At 61.6% G+C, this 16874-nt stretch overlaps 4 protein-coding genes and 4 non-coding genes across 8 annotated transcripts; 1 reads left to right on the top strand and 7 right to left on the bottom strand.

Annotated features, from left to right (window-relative positions):
* Positions 1-507: 507 nt before the first annotated feature.
* On the top strand, positions 508-2966 carry SOX15 (SRY-box transcription factor 15). Its single transcript, XM_045797358.2, has 2 exons — positions 508-1546; positions 2138-2966. The coding sequence occupies exons 1-2, from the start codon at positions 1014-1016 to the stop codon at positions 2304-2306; spliced, it is 702 nt and encodes a 233-aa protein (XP_045653314.2). The 5' UTR covers positions 508-1013; the 3' UTR covers positions 2307-2966.
* On the bottom strand, positions 2962-6589 carry MPDU1 (mannose-P-dolichol utilization defect 1). Its single transcript, XM_045797351.2, has 7 exons — positions 6085-6589; positions 4587-4652; positions 4262-4394; positions 3873-3958; positions 3635-3753; positions 3355-3465; positions 2962-3225 (listed from the first exon to the last, which is right to left on the bottom strand). The coding sequence occupies exons 1-7, from the start codon at positions 6242-6244 to the stop codon at positions 3103-3105; spliced, it is 798 nt and encodes a 265-aa protein (XP_045653307.1). The 5' UTR covers positions 6245-6589; the 3' UTR covers positions 2962-3102.
* A 1166-nt stretch (positions 6590-7755) lies between these two features.
* Positions 7756-10120, bottom strand: CD68 (CD68 molecule). Its single transcript, XM_045797350.2, has 6 exons — positions 9609-10120; positions 9114-9526; positions 8854-8973; positions 8660-8732; positions 8380-8550; positions 7756-8123 (listed from the first exon to the last, which is right to left on the bottom strand). Exons 1-6 carry the CDS (start codon positions 9655-9657, stop codon positions 7990-7992), a joined length of 960 nt encoding a protein of 319 aa, XP_045653306.2. The 5' UTR covers positions 9658-10120; the 3' UTR covers positions 7756-7989.
* Positions 10121-10273: 153 nt separating this feature from the next.
* On the bottom strand, positions 10274-16380 carry EIF4A1 (eukaryotic translation initiation factor 4A1). The gene is made up of 11 exons (XM_045797349.2): positions 16288-16380; positions 14952-15000; positions 14450-14582; positions 13894-14033; positions 12538-12706; positions 12135-12244; positions 11788-11931; positions 11571-11708; positions 11372-11461; positions 11044-11123; positions 10274-10931 (listed from the first exon to the last, which is right to left on the bottom strand). The coding sequence occupies exons 1-11, from the start codon at positions 16308-16310 to the stop codon at positions 10787-10789; spliced, it is 1221 nt and encodes a 406-aa protein (XP_045653305.1). The 5' UTR covers positions 16311-16380; the 3' UTR covers positions 10274-10786.
* On the bottom strand, positions 11197-11338 carry LOC123792203 (small nucleolar RNA SNORA67). The gene has a single exon (XR_006779662.2). It is a non-coding gene; the product is annotated as a small nucleolar RNA SNORA67 (small nucleolar RNA).
* Positions 12339-12479, bottom strand: LOC123792201 (small nucleolar RNA SNORD10). Its single transcript, XR_006779660.1, has one exon. It is a non-coding gene; the product is annotated as a small nucleolar RNA SNORD10 (small nucleolar RNA).
* Positions 13203-13347, bottom strand: LOC123792199 (small nucleolar RNA SNORA48). Its single transcript, XR_006779658.1, has one exon. It is a non-coding gene; the product is annotated as a small nucleolar RNA SNORA48 (small nucleolar RNA).
* On the bottom strand, positions 14281-14415 carry LOC123792205 (small nucleolar RNA SNORA48). Its single transcript, XR_006779664.1, has one exon. It is a non-coding gene; the product is annotated as a small nucleolar RNA SNORA48 (small nucleolar RNA).
* Positions 16381-16874: the final 494 nt, after the last annotated feature.

The following is a 16874-nucleotide window of genomic DNA, read 5'->3' as shown; positions in this document are numbered from 1 at the left end:
TGGGGGTGGGTGGGAGGAGTTGTCCCCGGCCTGGCCCGGCCCCTCCTTCAGACTCAGGTTTGCAGATGGCACCCGCCACGGCGAAAGCGAGGTTTGGGGGCTGGAGTGGGGAGGGCTTAAGTGTTCTCACCTGGAGAAAGGGGCTGAATCACCGCCTGAGCACCTGCTGCGATGACTCAGGAAACAAAAATGGCCTGCCTCCTGACTGTCTTGGCCCAGGGGCAGGTCAGGGCTTTGAGGAGCAATAGGCACCAGAAAAGGGTTTGGGGTAGGGGGTGGGGTGTTCCCAACTTCCTCCTAGCTCAATTGTGACCCTGAGGGCTTTTGATTCCCTGTGCTTGATCCCATTGTGCAAAGGAATTGACTTTAAATTGCCAAAGCTCCAGAAGGGAGGGGAAGGCGTTCAGAGCTCCTGGGGCTCGAAGGCTTGACAACTGGGTCTTGGGTGGGGAGGGGGCGTGGTGCCCCAGGGGAGTGTTGGGGGCTGGGAGGAACAGGACACCTGGGTTTGCCTAAGGGAGGGGGACGTTGGCGCCCTTAAGGAGGCGCGGTCTGCAGGGAGGGGAGTGGGGAGGAGTCAGGTTAAAAGCTGTTCCCGGGTCTGGCCCACCCGCCAGCCCCAGACGCTGAGGCCAGGTGAGAGGGGCGGTGGCGGCCGGGCCCCGGGACTGCTCGGAGACGGGGCGCGCGTCCGCGGAAGGCGGGCTGGGTCGGGCAGCTCGCGGCATCCGGAGCGGAGAGCGCAGCGTGCGCGGTGCGGGGGTACCAGGCAGCGGGTCCGGCGCCGGCGCTCCGAAGTGCGCCTGATTGGCTGGGAGCAGGGGCTCCGTTCTCAGGACTCTGAACTTGGGGACGACGCCTACTTTTTAAGGACACGAGTTCCCCTGGAACGACTCCACACTCGGAAGACACTTGCGTTTTGAGGTCACCGGGTTTGGGCATCGACGTTCCGCTTTGGAGGGGAGGGCGCGCAGGACGCCCTCTCAAGGCTTCCCTCCACGCCCCACGCCCCCATGGCGCTTCCCGGCCCATCGCACGACCAGGCCTGGGGCCTGGAGCCTCCTGCGCCCACGGCTCCTGCCAACTCGTCCTCCGGCTGCGGGGAGCGTGAAGGCGCCGGGAGCCCAGGGGTCTCCGGGGGGCTCCCGCTGGAGAAGGTGAAGCGGCCCATGAACGCGTTCATGGTGTGGAGCTCCGCGCAGCGCCGCCAGATGGCGCAGCAGAACCCGAAGATGCACAACTCGGAGATCTCCAAGCGCCTGGGCGCGCAGTGGAAGCTGCTGGGCGAGGACGAGAAGCGTCCCTTCGTGGAAGAGGCCAAGCGGCTCCGGGCCCGGCACCTGCGCGACTACCCCGACTACAAGTACCGGCCTCGGCGCAAGACCAAGAGCTCGGGCGCCGGGCCGCCCCACTTCGGCCCGGGAGGCGGCGGCGTGGCTGCCGGCGGGCCGGTCTGGGGGCCCGGGTTCGCGACCGCCCAGGGGAGCAGAGGCTTTGGGTACCAGCCGCCCAACTACTCCACGACCTACCTGCCTGGCGGATACGGGTGAGCGCCTGGGCAGCGGGCGGAGGAACCGACAGGGACTCCGACTCCACCCAAGTAGGGGCCGCTGCCGGGGGGGGGGGGGATACGCCCCCCCGCCCAGTGCCCCGCTGGGGTGGGACGTTCTGGTGGCCCCGGGTTTCCCTGGAGGACGTTTCCATTCCAGCCCGGCAGTGGCGGCCCCCAGGATGTGATCCTGTTCTAGTTAACCTGAATTTCCCGTTTCCTCCCCGCTTCTGGCCCTCCTGTGACCCGGCTTCCTCTCCCTGCCCGCGGGGCAAGGAGAGGCCAGGCCCAACTCTGCCCCTTCCTGGCCTGCCGCCCCAAAAGAGGAAAACAGGCGCAGCACGCAAGCCTGCTCCGGAGCGTGCCCCGACAAGGCTGCGCCACGGTTCTTAAACCATTCTGGGGTCTGGTCCGCAGCCGGCGCAACCCAGTGGGGACCGGACAGCCAGGGATGGGTAGCCGGGTGGTGGCGAGTTCTACCTCTGTTTGCCAGAGCTGGTCCCACCCACCCCCGCCTGCAAATGGGGAGCCCTGCCGGCACCTCCCACACCCAGGATGGGTTCTAACCCAGTGTCTCTCTCTTTGCAGCTCTTCCCACTGTAAACCAGAGGCCGCCTCGCCGTGCTCCCTCCCTCAGAATAACCCCAGGCTCCAGGGAGAGCTGCTCCCCCACTACAGCCCCTACCTCCCCCCGGGCTCTCCCACCCCATACAGCCCTCCCCTGTCGGGGGCCCCCATGCCCCTGACCCACCTCTAACCCTGGTGGACATGGACCGCCCACGAAGGGCTCCCTCCTTCTCTGTCTTCACTCAGGACCTCCCACCCCCACCCCAGGCTGCGAACCCTTTAGAACTGTGTTGGACCCCAGTTCAGAGAAGGCCTTGGTATGGTCCCCGTCTCCGCCACCTCCCCCCAAAAACAGCACACTTTTTTTTGTAGGACGAACACACTTTTTACAATTAAACCGTGTCTCGGAGTCTTTATTGTCCCGTGTCTGCGCCCCCCTCACGCAGCAGCAGCAGCCAGCAGTCTCCGCTCCCTTCCGCCCGGACCTGCCAGAGCACGAACCTCCTCACCCCACCCTCGGGCCCTGCCTGAGTCATTCTCCACCCCCTCCCCGCCCCCCACCCAGCACCAGGGTCCTGGAGACCGTCCCAACCGGGTTCGGGGACGGGCGCAACCCCAGGCTCCCAGCTGCTTCCACTGGCCAGGCTCTGCCCTCCGGGGTCGCGGGGAAGTGGGGAGATGGGGAGGGCAGGGCCGACTTCTTCGCCCGGGAATAACCGCTGCTGAGGACGAGTCTCCACCAAACACAGTTAAGTGAGTTACTAGTACTTGCACGGGACAGTGTGAAGTGACAGCCTGAAAATCCCCACCCCCATCCTTCCCGAGGATCCGCATTCCCACTACAACCCTGGCTCGAGACTTTCACAATCGCAGAGGAATGAAGAACGAGGAGAGGTCCCACCCGCGGACTGGTTCTGGGTGGGAACGGCCCTGAGGTTGGGTGGACGCCCGGAGACCCGGAACGCGCTCCCGCAGGCAGCTCAGCCCTATTGCTTTTTCTTCTCGTGCGGGGCCTTTGCGTTCCAGTAGAAAAGCAGCTGCGCAGCGATGAGGCCGTTGCAGAGGGAAGAGACCACAAAGGTTCCAGCCATGAGGGGGTCGCCGGTCTCCTGCGAGAGCGAGCGGGCCAGGGTCACTCTTGCGCCGAGCCCAGAAAGTGTTCAAAGAAGCGGCCTCCAGCCCGCGGCTGAGCCAGAGCGGGGTTCTAGCGCCCTCTAGAGGGCAGAAGGGGCACTGACCTGAATGGAGGTGAAGATTCTGGCCAAGGAGCCCCCGAAGAGCAGAAAGACGGTGACGGCTGAGAGCTGGCCTGTGTGCCCGTTCTGGTAGTTCGTGGCTGCCTGGAGCAGCTGGGGGGGGATGTGGAGAACCTCCGTTCTGTCATCTAAACTCTTCCCATGTTCCCGTCACACACATCCCATCCCCCTCTGTGCAACACCACCCCCGCATCTGCGGCTCCCACTCTGTTCATCCAGTCCTCCCCCCACCCAGCATCCTTCCCGTGCTCCCAGGACTCACCCTCCCCACGACCACCGCAGGCACGTTGGAGGCTTGTAGCAGGGTGACGAGGGCCCGGGGCGTCAGCGGGGAGAGCAGCAGTAGCAGGACCAGCGCGTAGCACGCGAGGAAAGTGACACCTGGGGGTCAGGGAGGTAAGCAGTCCTGATGAGCCTCCCCAGACCTCGGGCTGGCCCACGCCGGAAGTCCCAGCAGGGCCCCCGGAGCCACGCCCTGCTCGGGGCTAAACCCCCAGCACCTTTCATGGTCTGTCCCCCGTAGTGCAGGACCAGGAAGCAGATGGTGACTGTCTGGAGCATCAGGAACAGGGCTTCACCCCAAGAGCTGCAGAGTCAAGAGTTGGGAGGAAGAAAGGCGGGCCTGGAAAGAGGCAGGGAAAGCCTCCATGGCCCGTCCATCTGGGGCCACTGTTCGCTGATGCCTCCCCACCCTCCGCAGCCCCGGCCTGATGGACTCCGTCTAGATCCCGGCCATCCTTGGGATGCGCTCCTCCTCTCACCACGTCCACAGAAGATGGCCAGATTTCCAGAAGGGCTGGAGCTTTGCCGCCCTTGTACCTGCCTCACCCTAACCCCCACTGGACGTGTGGACGTTTACCCCCGGGGACCCGAGGGTGGGCTCCCTCACCTGAAGGGGAAGTCGTTGGTGATGCTGTACACCATGGTCCCCGTCAGTGCCACTAGTTCCAGCATCACCGACTGAAGGCTCAACCCTTCGGCACTCTTGGCTTTCAGGATTTTGAACACCTGCGGCAGCTTGACTGGAGAAGGGATGAGAAGGGCAGGGGTGAGGAGCCCGCATCCGTCGGGCAGTCGGGGGCAGAGCGCCGCAGCCGCGGAGTGGACTGGGAAGCATGCTAACTCCACTTCCAGTTAAGGGACCCACCCGGTTTTCTGGCATCTGAGCACTCCACCCTCCTCCCGACGGCTGGGAGAGAAGATAAGGTACATACCCAGGAGCGACCCGGCCACGATGCCCAGCCCCAGGCCTTTGCTGAGGAGAATCTTGAGGCAGGGGACTGAGAAGAGAAAAAGAAGTAAACAGCACAGACGCCTCTGGAACCCAGTCCGGGGCTAAACGGTTTTCATGCTGCTGCTCCTTAAGACCTAGACAAACCCACATAAGGAAGCCCGGGGCTGTCTGGTGGCAGGTGAAAAAGGCCTGGCCTTCCTGCTCCAAATCCTATCACTGTCAGCTGGCTTTCCAAAACAGCCTTTACCATGCGGATTACATCTACACTTCTTGGTGTGGGGGCGCCTGGGGGGCTGAGTGGATTAACCCTCTGCCTGAGGCTCAGGTCAGGATCCCAGGGTCCTGGGATGGAGCCCCGCATCGGGCTCTCTGCTCAGCGGGGCGCCTGTTTCTCCCTCTCCCCTTGCTTGTGGTCTCTGTCAAATAAAAATCTTCTTGGTGTGACTTCCAAGGCTTCCACTGCTTCCCTGTGTAAAGCTGAGCAATGCCCAGGAGTCCTCTGATCCTTCACTCCCCCCTTCTGAGCAACCCAGGCGGTCCCCTGCACGTGTCTTCCCAGTGCAAGGACAGGTCTCCCGATACACTCATTCCTGAACCTTTGGCCCTGGTCCCCCGCTCAGGGACCTCACGTTATCCTTCAGGGGCTTGCTGCGAAACCCTGGCCCACACTTTCTCCACCCCAAGGAGCTCGGCCCAGTGGGAGTCATGAATTGGACCCAGTCGTCCGGGAGCACAGCGGGAGACCCGGAACGGACAAGGGCAAGCTGGGCAAGTCTCCCACGGGACCTGGCGTCTGCAGTGGGTTTCGTGTGCACCTGCTGCCTGGCAGACGGACTGCAGGCAAGTCACTCCAGGATTAGACCATGAGCACACGTGGGGGTGCAGAAGGCGCCTCTGGAAGTACCGCTGAAACCTAGATAACTCAGAGGCCTTGAAGCAAGGGTAACTGCTCCTCAAAGCCTACTGTTTTTTTTTCCAAAAGATTTTATTTGACAGCGAGGGAGCACAAGCAGGGGGAGCTGCAGGCAGAGAGAAGGGAAAAGCAAGCGCTCCGCGGGGCAAGGAGGCCCATGCGGGAATCGATTCCCCGACCCTGGGAGCATGACCCGAACCGAAGGTGAGATGCTTAACCGACTGAGCCACCCAGGTGCCCCAAGGTCTACTGATCTATTGAAGCTTGGACCGATTTGGTCAGATTTTAGCTTTGTTCTGTGCAGTTTTAGCCTTCCCATCTTTTCCTTTCACAAAGAAGTAGTTCCTCCGCCGCCGGCCGACCCCTCCGCGGCCTCCCACCCAAATAATGGCGAGCCCCCTCTATGGAGGCCGAGACACTTCCGCCCTATCCGGACTGACTTCCGCCCGGCTCGGCAAGGCGGGGGTCGCCGCCGCCTCCGCCTCCGCCTCGCCCACAGTCCCTTGCCACTGATGACCCGAGGGCGCTGGAGCAGAACTTTGATAGGATGCTGGATAAAGCTCACCGTGAAGCAAGTCCCACTGGACGAAAATTTGGTCGTAGCATTTCTCAGGTAAAAGAAGCGGCACCAGCGCCCGTTTGAGCGGACCGTCCATCTCGGCCGCCATATTGCAAAAGTAGCTTCCGCCCGTCTCTCCAAGCCGCCATTGACCGACGGTGCGCATGCGCGCTCTGGGCCCTCCGCCCCCCTCTTCCCCGCTCTTTCTTACGCCACCCCACCTTCAGGGGCGTGGAATAGGTCTCGACCAGAGACCACGTTTCGGAAGCACCCTCCCTGTTCGAATTTTACGGAGTGCTAAAGCTGTGCGCCTGCGCGGTTCCACCTCTCGCGCCTTTGTTTATGCTTCCAGTTCGGAGACAACCCTGAGCCTCCTGCCTTTCTCCGCTCCTCCTGCGCGGCGCCATCTTGTCTTCCCCCGCCGCCCCCACATTGTTCGAAGTTGAGAGAGAAGGAACATGACTCTCCGGAAGGGCGTTGGGTGGGGGCGCCGTGGCTCCCTATCTCCTGTTGTCTCGGAGTCTCCAGAGGGAAGGGCGCCGGCGGGGGCAGGACAGCCTGCGCCAGGCAGCCCTCCGGGGCGCCGAGGTGCGCGCAGGCCCGTGTTCCTCCCTCCCCCGGCTCGCCCTGGGCCCTGGCGGTTGCGGTTGGGTGCGTCCTCAGCTGCCGGGCCGGGACGGTGAAGCGGAGGCGGCGGCGGTGGCGGCGGCGGCGAAAGCGAGCCTCTGGGCCCCACGGTTCCCTCCCACCCCTCCGGCCCCTGCGCCTTGTGCGGCCGCGTGCCGAGCGAGCACATCAGGGAGGCCCCGGGCCCAGCAGCTCCCCTGGGGAAAGGCCAGCATGGACCGTCCTCCACCACTGTGGAGCGATGCCTTCCGCTCCCCCGCAATGGGACCCCAGCTCCCAGCCATCCTGGTGGAGGCGGGCCTGGCCGTCACGCCCTGGCGTCCCGGCGCCCGCTCCAAGGACCACGCTGTCGAGCAGCCCTTATTTGCCACAGCCAGCAAGGTCACACGAGATCCGGGGAGGCGGTGGTGGGGCTGCCCGCAGTGGGGTGGGTCTCCGGACTACAGGGCCCCTGCAGCTGGAAGGGCCCCATCCTGGCTGCCGGGCGATTGCACTGTGGCCCTACTGTAAAGCGGGGCAACTATGCTGGGGCGGCCACCCACTCCCACTAGGTACACCCCACAGCGGCGGGCCCAGGCTGGAGGTATGCTGTTGCTGGGGGAGCACAGAGGATGACTGTGGGTGGAGGTCAGAGTGCCCACTGCTGCCATGGCTGGGAAAGGAGCATCCCTGGTGCGGTGAGGGTTTAATCGGCGCGTTCACCCAGCCCTGGACACGGTGGGCGGGGCAGAGCGTTCGTGTTGCTAAGGAGCTCCGGCACAGCCTTTGGAAAGGAAATGACACAGGTGTGACGTTCCCACCCACACTCATTGGCCATTGCTACCTGCCTCACCTATGATTGTGAAACTGGTTTGGAGGGCAGGGGGCACTGGAGCAGCCAGAGGGCCCGGAAGAAGAGGCAGAAGGGGGGCGAGGCAGATGCGACACCAGCTGTGCCAGGCTTTGGGGGATGAACCCATGAGAGCAGGTGGTCCCACATGATGGTTCCATCCCTCTCCTGCCATTGCCTGGCTCCCTGAGACTCAACCATGGACGGCGCAAAAAGGCATGTGACCAACACTCCCAGCTTTTAATCCTGGCGAGAAGGACAGGGAAAACCGAGGACAGAGGTTCAAGCAGGGCCGGGGGGGGGGGGGGACGTGTCACATTTAATGAGCATCTTTCCCCGGATCCTTTCCCTACTTTTGTTCTTTAAGACGGAGAGGGAAGGTAACTTTGTTTCTGAGTGGGTTGAGTGGTGAGAAAGGAGGGCCCCGTGGTGTCACCTGGTGTTGGGACAGATGCTCAGAGGGCCTGGTAGGTGGGTGGGCGTCTCCGGACGATGCAGAATGTGACCAGCACCAGGGTGAGGAGGCCGAGCAAGATCAAGCCGATGACGAGTGCCAGCAGGTTGAATTGGTCGCTGGGACAAGAGAAACCTGGCAGAGAGGGAGGGCCGGCAGCCATCAAGGTGGGGGCCGCCCCGGCGAGAGGAGGGAGGAAGTCGTGGGGGGCACGTGGGGAAGTGGGAGATTGGCGAGGAGCTCCCCTAGAAGACTGAGCAGTAAATAAAAGGGGAGAAGGGCCGAGTCTTGCAGAGGAAGTAGGACAGTTGCCTTAGAGCGACTACAAGCCTGAGACAGGAAGGAAAGTTCTTGGGGTGTAGGAAGGGAGGAGGGCAGGAAGCGGTCTTACTCGGCCCGAAGGCCCCTGAAGGGGGTAGCTGAGCGGCCTGTAGCTTCAGGTGGAGCAGGTCCAGGCGCAGAGCTGGTGCCAGAAGGACGCTTGCGTTTCTGCAGCTGAAGCTCCGGCCCAGGGGCGCTTGGAGAGCTCGAAGGGATGAATTCTGACCCGAGAACGTCCACTCTGGAAGAGTGAGGAAGGGTCAGCTCTCCGTCCCTGTCCCCGCCCCCGGCTTCGGTCCCTTCAGGAGCCCAGACGGCCAGGGCAAGCGGCGAGAGGGCAGGTTACTCACGCGCTGCCTGCGGGAAGGACACGTTGTACTCCAGGGCCAGGTAGTTCAGGTAGACGGCGCCCTGCTGTGGCTCCTGGGAACGTGACCAGAAAGGCTCAGGGTGGCGGGATGGGGGCAGGCAGGGGCTCGGCGTCAGGAGCGCAGCAGGGATTGGCGGGAGGACGGCACGCGGAGGGTGGGGGATGGTGAAGTACCTGCTCGAATCCGAAGCTGAGCTGCCCGAAGGGGAATGAGAGAAGCAGGTGGGGGTGGGCGCCCTCACAGCCCCCCTGGGGCTTGGTTTTGTTGGGGTTCAGAACCGAGATGCCCCAGGCCTGTAGAAGTGAAAATGAGAGTTTTGTAAGAACACAGTTGTGCCATCCGAGGTTCCCTGTGTCCTTCAGCCCCACCCTGCGTGTCCCCTTCGAACCGCAGCGGTGGCCTCGCTCCCTTGCCCCCCCGCTCCTGGCTTTACCTTTCCTCCACCCTGGGTTGGGTACCCAACTCCAATCCGAATCTGGGCTTGGAGCCGAACGCAGGGCTGCGAACCATTAGTCCAGGTGTAGTCTCCTATGGCCTCCTGGGGCCCTGGGCTGGGACTCGGCGGGGGTGGCGGCGGCCCTGGGTGAGGGGAGCTGGTGGAGGCGTTCGGGCTGGTGGCGGTGCTGTTGCTCGTTGTGGGATGAACTGTGGTGTTTCCGTGACTGGGGGTGGTTGGGGGCTTGTGAGTGGCTGTCGTGGGCTCATGGCTGGTGGCGCCTGTGGTGGTGGTTCTGGGGCTCGTGGTGCCAGGGCTTGCCGTGCTTTCTGTAGCTGTCGGGGTCACCGTGAAGGATGGTAGCAGAGTGGCTGACTTTTTATGAGGACAGTCGTTCCCTGTCCCCTGGGCTTCCAGCAGAGGAAAAGACTGGTTAGCAGCCTGCGGGCAGGCTGCGCTCGGGGCGCCCTCCCCTCAGGCCTTTCTCCTTACCTGCCAGCAGCCCCAGCGAGGCCCCCAAGAACAGCGCGGCCAGCCTCATGCCAGATCAGCCTCCCGGGGCGGTTCTGGCTGCACAGAGGCTCGCTCAAGCCTATTCCCTCTGCCTGCCTTTGGAAAAGGAGGAATTAAGCTTTTGACTTCCTGTAACCGAGACAGTCCGCCCCCAGCCTGACTCAGGCACCTCAGCCCCAGCCACCAACCCGTTAGTCATTGAACTTCTGTGAGGGGATTGCCCTGGCTTCCCAAGTGGGAGCCACCAGCCTCCAAAATGTCACATGTAGATGGGAGTTTGGGGGCAGGTGATCCTTGGGGATCGGTGTGTCTACAGGGGATTACAGAGCCAGTGGGGAAACCGCACCCCCCCATGTTCTCCAGAAATGGGGTCTTCAGGGGGTTGTAGTTTTCTGTTCTTTTCCCGGCTGCCACTTCCTCTTGGCCGAGGCACGTGAGGTGCTCATGATGGTGCTTGCGTCCAGCTGGTCAGAGCAGGTCATGATGTAGCCAGTGATGTGCCCACTCCGTGGTCATAAGGGAGGTGGGGGAAAGCAACCCAAGGGCGATTTGGAAGGGTAACTACTAGCTGGGGGGGCACAGCCGGAGACGTGCCCAGTAACAGGTGGGAGGGAAGGGGAGGCAAGAAATGAGAAGCCCAAACAGGCAGTTTGCAAGTCATTTTATTCAGAATTTTGTGTTTTGTTTCCTGAATCAATAAATACTATACAAAACAATGTAAAAATGGCTACCACTTTCTCTCCCCTGCTCCCCCCACCTGGGGACAATCCCCTGGGCCACTGAACTCAGGGCTTCTCCAGATTTGGTCCAGCAAATGAGGTTGAGTGACACTATGGCCCCTTGAATCCTTCTCAGAGGCATTCAGCTGGGGCAGGGGAGAGCCTCTGGGGTTTGGAGGTTGACTAGGTTACGGAGATGGATTAGTGTTTTTGGGAGAAGAGACGGCGCCTGGAGCAAGAGCCTGCCCCAAAGAAAAGGGGGTCTCAAATGTTCACGGTTCCTTCTTTTGCCTCAAAAAGTGACATTTATTCAAAGAAAAAAAAAAAAAGAAAAAAATGACAAGATGTCCATCCCTTGGCTCCCTTCCCTCCCCCCTCCTGCTGCTCTTCAGCCCCCCAGACTGAACCCTGGGGAGGGCTAGGTAGCAGGACAGCCCCTCAGATGAGGTCAGCAACATTGAGGGGCATCTCCTCAATGGAGGTGTTGTAGAAAGTCTCGATGTCTCGAAGAGTCCTCTTGTCTTCTTCTGTTACCATGTTAATGGCCACACCCTTACGGCCAAATCGTCCGCCACGCCCGATTCTGGGGGAAAACAAGGACACCTCGGTATCAGGGACGATAAAGGAAAGGGAGGGGGAAATGGAAGTTTTTAAGCTCAGGGTGTGTTGCGGGAACATTCCCGATCTACACTTACCTGTGGATGTAGTTTTCCCTGTTGGTGGGAAGGTCATAGTTGATGACTAAAGAAACCTGCTGCACATCAATGCCTCTGGCCTGGGTAGGGGGAAAGCACATGTGAGCAGGAGACCGAGGAGGGGACGTGATCAGAGCCAGGAGGGACCGCAGCGCGTGTAGGCAGCCAAAGGCAGGCGAAGGAGACAGACGTGCCCTCTCGCCTGGTAACCTGAGGCATGCCAGATCTTATTCCAAGCTGCTACTTTCCTGAAGCGGGCACGGGCAGGCCCCTTGGAGAGGGAATCACCTTGGACGGCCCCTCCTCTTTCCCGGCTCCCCCTACTCACCAGCAGGTCCGTGGTAATCAGTACTCTGCTAGAGCCCGAGCGGAACTCTCTCATGATCACGTCTCGTTCCTTTTGGTCCATATCTCCGTGCTAGAGCGGGAACAGAGGGGAGGCCGTGTGTCACGGGCACGCGGTGCTGAACGGCAGCTGTAAGGCGCGCGGACACACCGCCGCCAGGGACAAGGCCGAGAGCACGCACCATGGCGGACACGGTGAAGTCTCGGGCGTGCATCTTCTCAGTGAGCCAGTCCACCTTCCTTCGGGTGTTGATGAAGATGACCGCCTGCGTGATGGTCAGGGTCTCGTACAAGTCGCACAGCGTGTCCAGCTTCCACTCCTGGGAGGGGGGAGGGGAGACCGGTCAGGGGCTCTATCCGACCCACCCCCGCCGGCCCGCCTCTGGCCCCGGGCCCCACCTCTCGCTCCACGTTGATGTAGAACTGGCGGATACCCTCCAGGGTCAGCTCCTCCTTCTTGACCAGGATCCGGATGGGGTCCCTCATGAACTTCTTGGTCACCTCGAGTACGTCGGAAGGCATCGTGGCGGACAGCAAAACCACCTAACAGGGAAGAGCGGCCTCGGTGGGGGACCCTCCACCATGCCTGCCCCCCGCCCCAGACCACGTGAAACGAAGCCAGTGCATCAAAAGGCTCCAGGGAGACCCCACGGATTCTTGACGGCGCCTCTGCTCCATTCCCCCAAGCACACCACAGTCGACAAAGAACTCCTCGGCTCGGCTCCAGTCAGAAACCTCTCTCGTACCTGGGTGTTGCTGTTGAGCTTCTGGAATATGTCATAGATCTGGTCCTTGAATCCGCGGCTTAACATCTCATCCGCTTCGTCCAGCACAAACATCTTGATGTATTTGGGAGCTACGAGAGAGAGAAAACACCAACAGGTAGGGGTTAGGGAACTGAGAGGAGACTGAAGTTTCCCAGGAAAGAACACCAAAGGGACAAGAGATCTACTCTCAGAAGACGAAGGCTGATCCTTTGCCCACGACTCCCACGCTGGGCCCGCTGGCAGCCCTGGGAAGCAGAACACCCCCCAGGGCTGAGGGGACAGGGAAGCCGGGCTCAGATGACACGCATGGGTTCATCACAGAGCAAGCGTCCCGCAGGCACGCTGGCGGTGTGGAGGAGCACAGGGCACTGGGGAGACTCACACAGGTATCTCCGGTTCAGCATGTCAAACACGCGCCCCGGGGTGCCCACGATGATATGCGGGGCCTCCATCTGAAGCTTCTGCACCTCGGCCCTCACATTGGTCCCCCCGATGCAGGCGTGGCAGGAGGCACCCATGTAATCTCCTAATGCCATGACGACCTTCTGTATCTAAGACCCAAAAAAAGTGCCCTTATGTTAGCTACGCCCATGCCAGGCCCTGTATAGAACGGTTCCGGTGTAACGCTCTCCCACCCCGACATGCACCATTCAACTCCCTTTTCAGGCAAGAAAGGAGCAAATACCTCATTTAAGATCCCACTGCAGCAAGTGGCAGGCTCGGGATCGGAGCTCGAGGCTCCTGTGAACACAAGACTTCACAACAACTGCCCTTTCTCAAAGCCACCGATAACGCGTTTTCTTTAATCTCATAGTTTTGTGAACAGAATGCCATCTACCTGGGTCCTCCTGAACTCCCGCCACAGAACTTGGGCCAGGGGAGAGGTCCACTCTTTAAAACAAACCTCTGCTTTGCTTGCAGTGCCGCCTTACCTCTGTTCACAAGTTAGCAGAGAATCCTCCTGACTTCTCCACAAAACTTTTCTACTTAAGAGACTAGCATTTCTGACCCTTTCTCCTCCAAAACCCGGAAAAGATCATTAGGGTTTTATATGTCCCACGCATGAAACAGCTCTGGCCACCGACCCAGGCATCAAGCTGGGATGAACACGGGACTGTCCGTGTGGTTCGCCCCTGGCTGATACAAGAGCATCACCACCGCCGAGGTGTCTCTCTGCCCACTGCCAGGGGTTGTTCACAGAACAGCTGCCAAACTCGCCCAGCCAGCCAGGCTCCACCTCGCAAGCCTTTTCATTTGAATCAGGAAATGGGTGGAGAAAATAATGCTTTTGTTTGGGTAAGAAAGGGCTTATAATTAATCCTAACAAGCCTTCAGAGATCCAGAAGTCCTCAGCTCATCTTCTCTACACGGTGGTCCCTTTCTTTCCCGGGGCTTCAGTTCTGCCAAGCTGGTGGTCCTTGGGCTCCATCCCACTGGGGCCATTGTCTCTGGGGAGCACAGCTCTCCAGATTCTTTTGATTATGCTAATAATTTTTCTTTTTTTTTAAGATTTTATTTATGTGACAGCCAGTGAGAGAGGAAACACAGCAGGGGGAGTGGGAGAGGAAGAAGCAGGCTCCCAGTGGAGGAGCCCGATGTGGGACTCGATCCTGGAACGCCGGGATCACGCCCTGAGCCGAAGGCAGAAGCTTAACAACTGCGCTACCCAGACACCCCAATTATGCTAATAATTTCTAAAGCAGTCCTTCAAGGAAGGAGGAAGAAGCTACATGCTCACCTGCTGAGCCAACTCTCTAGTGGGTGCCAGGACCAAGGCCTGCGTAGCCTTTAGATCCAATTCAATCTGTTGCAGAATCGATATGGCAAAAGTGGCTGTTTTCCCAGTCCCAGATTGGGCTTGAGCGATCACATCATAACCTAAACAGATGAGCAGAAATTTGCCATGAAAGCACATACCTTTCAGGATAAACATTCAAGGATCAATCAATAAGCACCCAACAGAGCTACACAGCAAACATCAAGTGCTTCACACGCTTTACCCCATCTGGAACAATCTGGAAGGTCAGATTAACTTAGTACTGCACAAAATTGGCCTAGAAACACAGGTATGAAGAGCAATTACGAGCTGGCTAAAATACTACCTTACTGAAATTAAACCAGCAATCCATGTATCCAGGGCATGAACCAGGCACCGGCACAAACCAAAAGCCAAGCTGGGATAAACAAGGAGTTGCTTTGTCCCTGACTGATATGAGACAAGCACCACCAACCAGGTGCCACTCTACCCAGGTCAGGGACAGTCCAAAACTTGTCCGGGGGCCTAGGGCTCTTACCCTTGATACAAGGAAGAATGGCTCGCTGCTGGATGGCAGAAGGCTTCTCAAAACCATAGGCGTAGATGCCACGGAGAAGGGACTCAGAGAGGTTCATGTCATCAAAGCTGTCCACAATCTCATTCCAGTTACTCTGTAGGATACAGACAAATTCCAGTGGTAGGAAAGACAAGGCTGTGTTCTAGCACCAGACAGCCAGACCTTGTACCCCCACCAGAGCCCCCCACCTCTCCTCCCTCCAGGGAAGCCAGCTGGCCCTACAAGGTCTGGGAAATCACCAGAAGGGGCCAGTCCACTCATAAAATCAGAAACTAGACAAGATAGAAGAAAGAACTCGAATAAGTGGCTTCACACACTCCAGGACAGATATTTTGAACGTATCACCGTAAAGGACTTGGGGGGGGGGGGAGAAAGGATCGACTTGGCAGGTAGGCAACCACCACTCCCGAAGACACTGCCTTTCCCAGAGGGGAGGGACAATGGCGTAGGGGGGCAAGCTCACCTCGATGACGCCTTCGGGCTCCATCCCATCGGGGCCATTGTCTCTGGATCTGTTGGTTTAAAGTAGAAGCAGGCCAACTGAGACGCGTTAGAAATCCTCCCAGCAGCTGACGGCCCTGCACGATGCCATCGGCCTCCACTCCCCCAGCTGACCCCGCTAGCTCCCCGAGGATACAGCCCTTCCTCTACCACAGAGTCAGGCCCCTGCCCCCGGCAAGCTGCAAGGAACGCCGTCGCGCTCCCGGGGCCCGGAGGGGGTCCGCGCCGCCGGGCCCACGTGTCCCGGGCCGGGGCCGCTCCGAGCCAGAGCGCGTGCGCCTCCCCCCGCGGCCCCGGCGCGCCGGAAGTCCCGCCCCTCACCTCCCAGCTGCGAGGGGAGGACATCCCCTTCCCCCCACGTCACTCCGCCCGCGCCCTCCCCCACCCCCTCCAGCCCGTCTCCCCGCCTCGCGGTGCCCGGATGTGGGAGGCCGCGGGCGGTGGCGGCCTCGCGCACAATGAGCCCCAGCCGAGCTAGCGAAGGGGGAGATTGCACAACACTCAGAAGCCAAGCGGGCTGGGGGAGGGGAGCCCCTCGGGCCGCCATGTGCTCGCTCCCTCGACCACCCGGCGGCGTCTGCCCCCCGCCACGGAACAATCCACAGCCCGCCCGCCCCCGTCGCGAAATGGCGTCGCCCTCCCATACCTCAGGCCGCTCACCCCTGAAGGAAAGTGGACCTGCCCATCCGCAGTTTGCCAATTGCCCGGCTTGTGCGGCAAAATGGACCCGCCCGCCCGGCGCCGGGTGGGCTCCCGGTGCCTCACGCGGCCGCTCCTCGGGGTCAGGCTCGGTCCTGGCCGTCAAGAAAACCAGCACACTGAACGGCCGGCTTCTTCCGCCCCGCCCCGACTCTCCGGGCGCCCCCCCGCTCCGGCGAGTGGTCCCGTCGGAACCCCCGGAACTCCGAGCGCGCGAGCCCTCCCTCCGCCAGAGAGGCGCCCGGACCCGCCGGCTCGGGCCATGCGCGCTGGCGGCCGCCGCCGCCGTCCCCTGCGCCGGGTCGCGACCCCGCCTGGCGCTCGGGCGCCGGGGCCTCAGGCGCCGCGGCGGGGGGGGGGGGAGCGGCCTCCCGCCGGGCCTCGCACGCCGGGCCGTCCCCGCTCGCTGCCCAGGCCCCGGCCCTGCCCCCTCGCCTCCCCCCCAGGACCGGGCCTCCCGGCGTGGCTGTCCCGCACAACCCCGGGGGCGGAGGCCTGGGGCGCTGGGCTTCGGCTGCCCCCCACCCCCACCCCCGCGGGGCCCTCGGAAGGGAGCGGCAGGGTGAGTAGCCTCAACCTTTTGCAAAAGGATTTCTTACCGGGAATCCTGACTCGCAGACATGATCCTTAGAAACTAGGGCGGAGTGCCCGCCTATCGACAACTTATAGAGCGCCCGACCCCGCCCCAGCCATCGCATTGGCTTGGCCGCCTCGGCCCCGCCTGCCGGCACTCAGCGACTCGGCGTGACGTTAGTTCGCAAGCGCTCCGGCACGCCGCCACCATTGGACAACCTGAACGCCTATCAAGGAGAGGCCCCGCCCCGCGGCCCCATTGGCTGTGGGGCCCGCCTTTCTCGCCGGTGCGGAAGTGACATACGAGAGTCAGGCCTCGAGGCCTGGCAGCCATCTTGGGGCCCAGCGCCCCTACACGTGCGGAGGCGAGAGCGCCTGGGTCATGTGGTCCGGCCGGCCCTATGGCGCGCGAGGGGCGAGGCTTCAGCCTCCAGGGACTTCCGGGCTCCGGAGACCGCCGCTTCCCTTCGCCTCCGCTCCAGGTGCGCGCCAGAGCCAGTTTAGTTTGTCGTCTCCTGCGGCAAAGGTAGATCGGACACCGCTCCGAGCCGTTGCGAGTGTGCGGGGCGCCGTGGAGGCAGGAGGCGCGGCCTCGGCCACGGGCGGGGGCGGG

The sequence above is a fragment of the Ursus americanus genome, chromosome 14, assembly GCF_024610735.1.
Source record: "Ursus americanus isolate L20-20 chromosome 14, mUrsAme1.1.p, whole genome shotgun sequence".
NCBI lineage: Eukaryota > Metazoa > Chordata > Mammalia > Carnivora > Ursidae > Ursus > Ursus americanus.
This window is presented reverse-complemented; position numbering and strand designations above follow the sequence as displayed.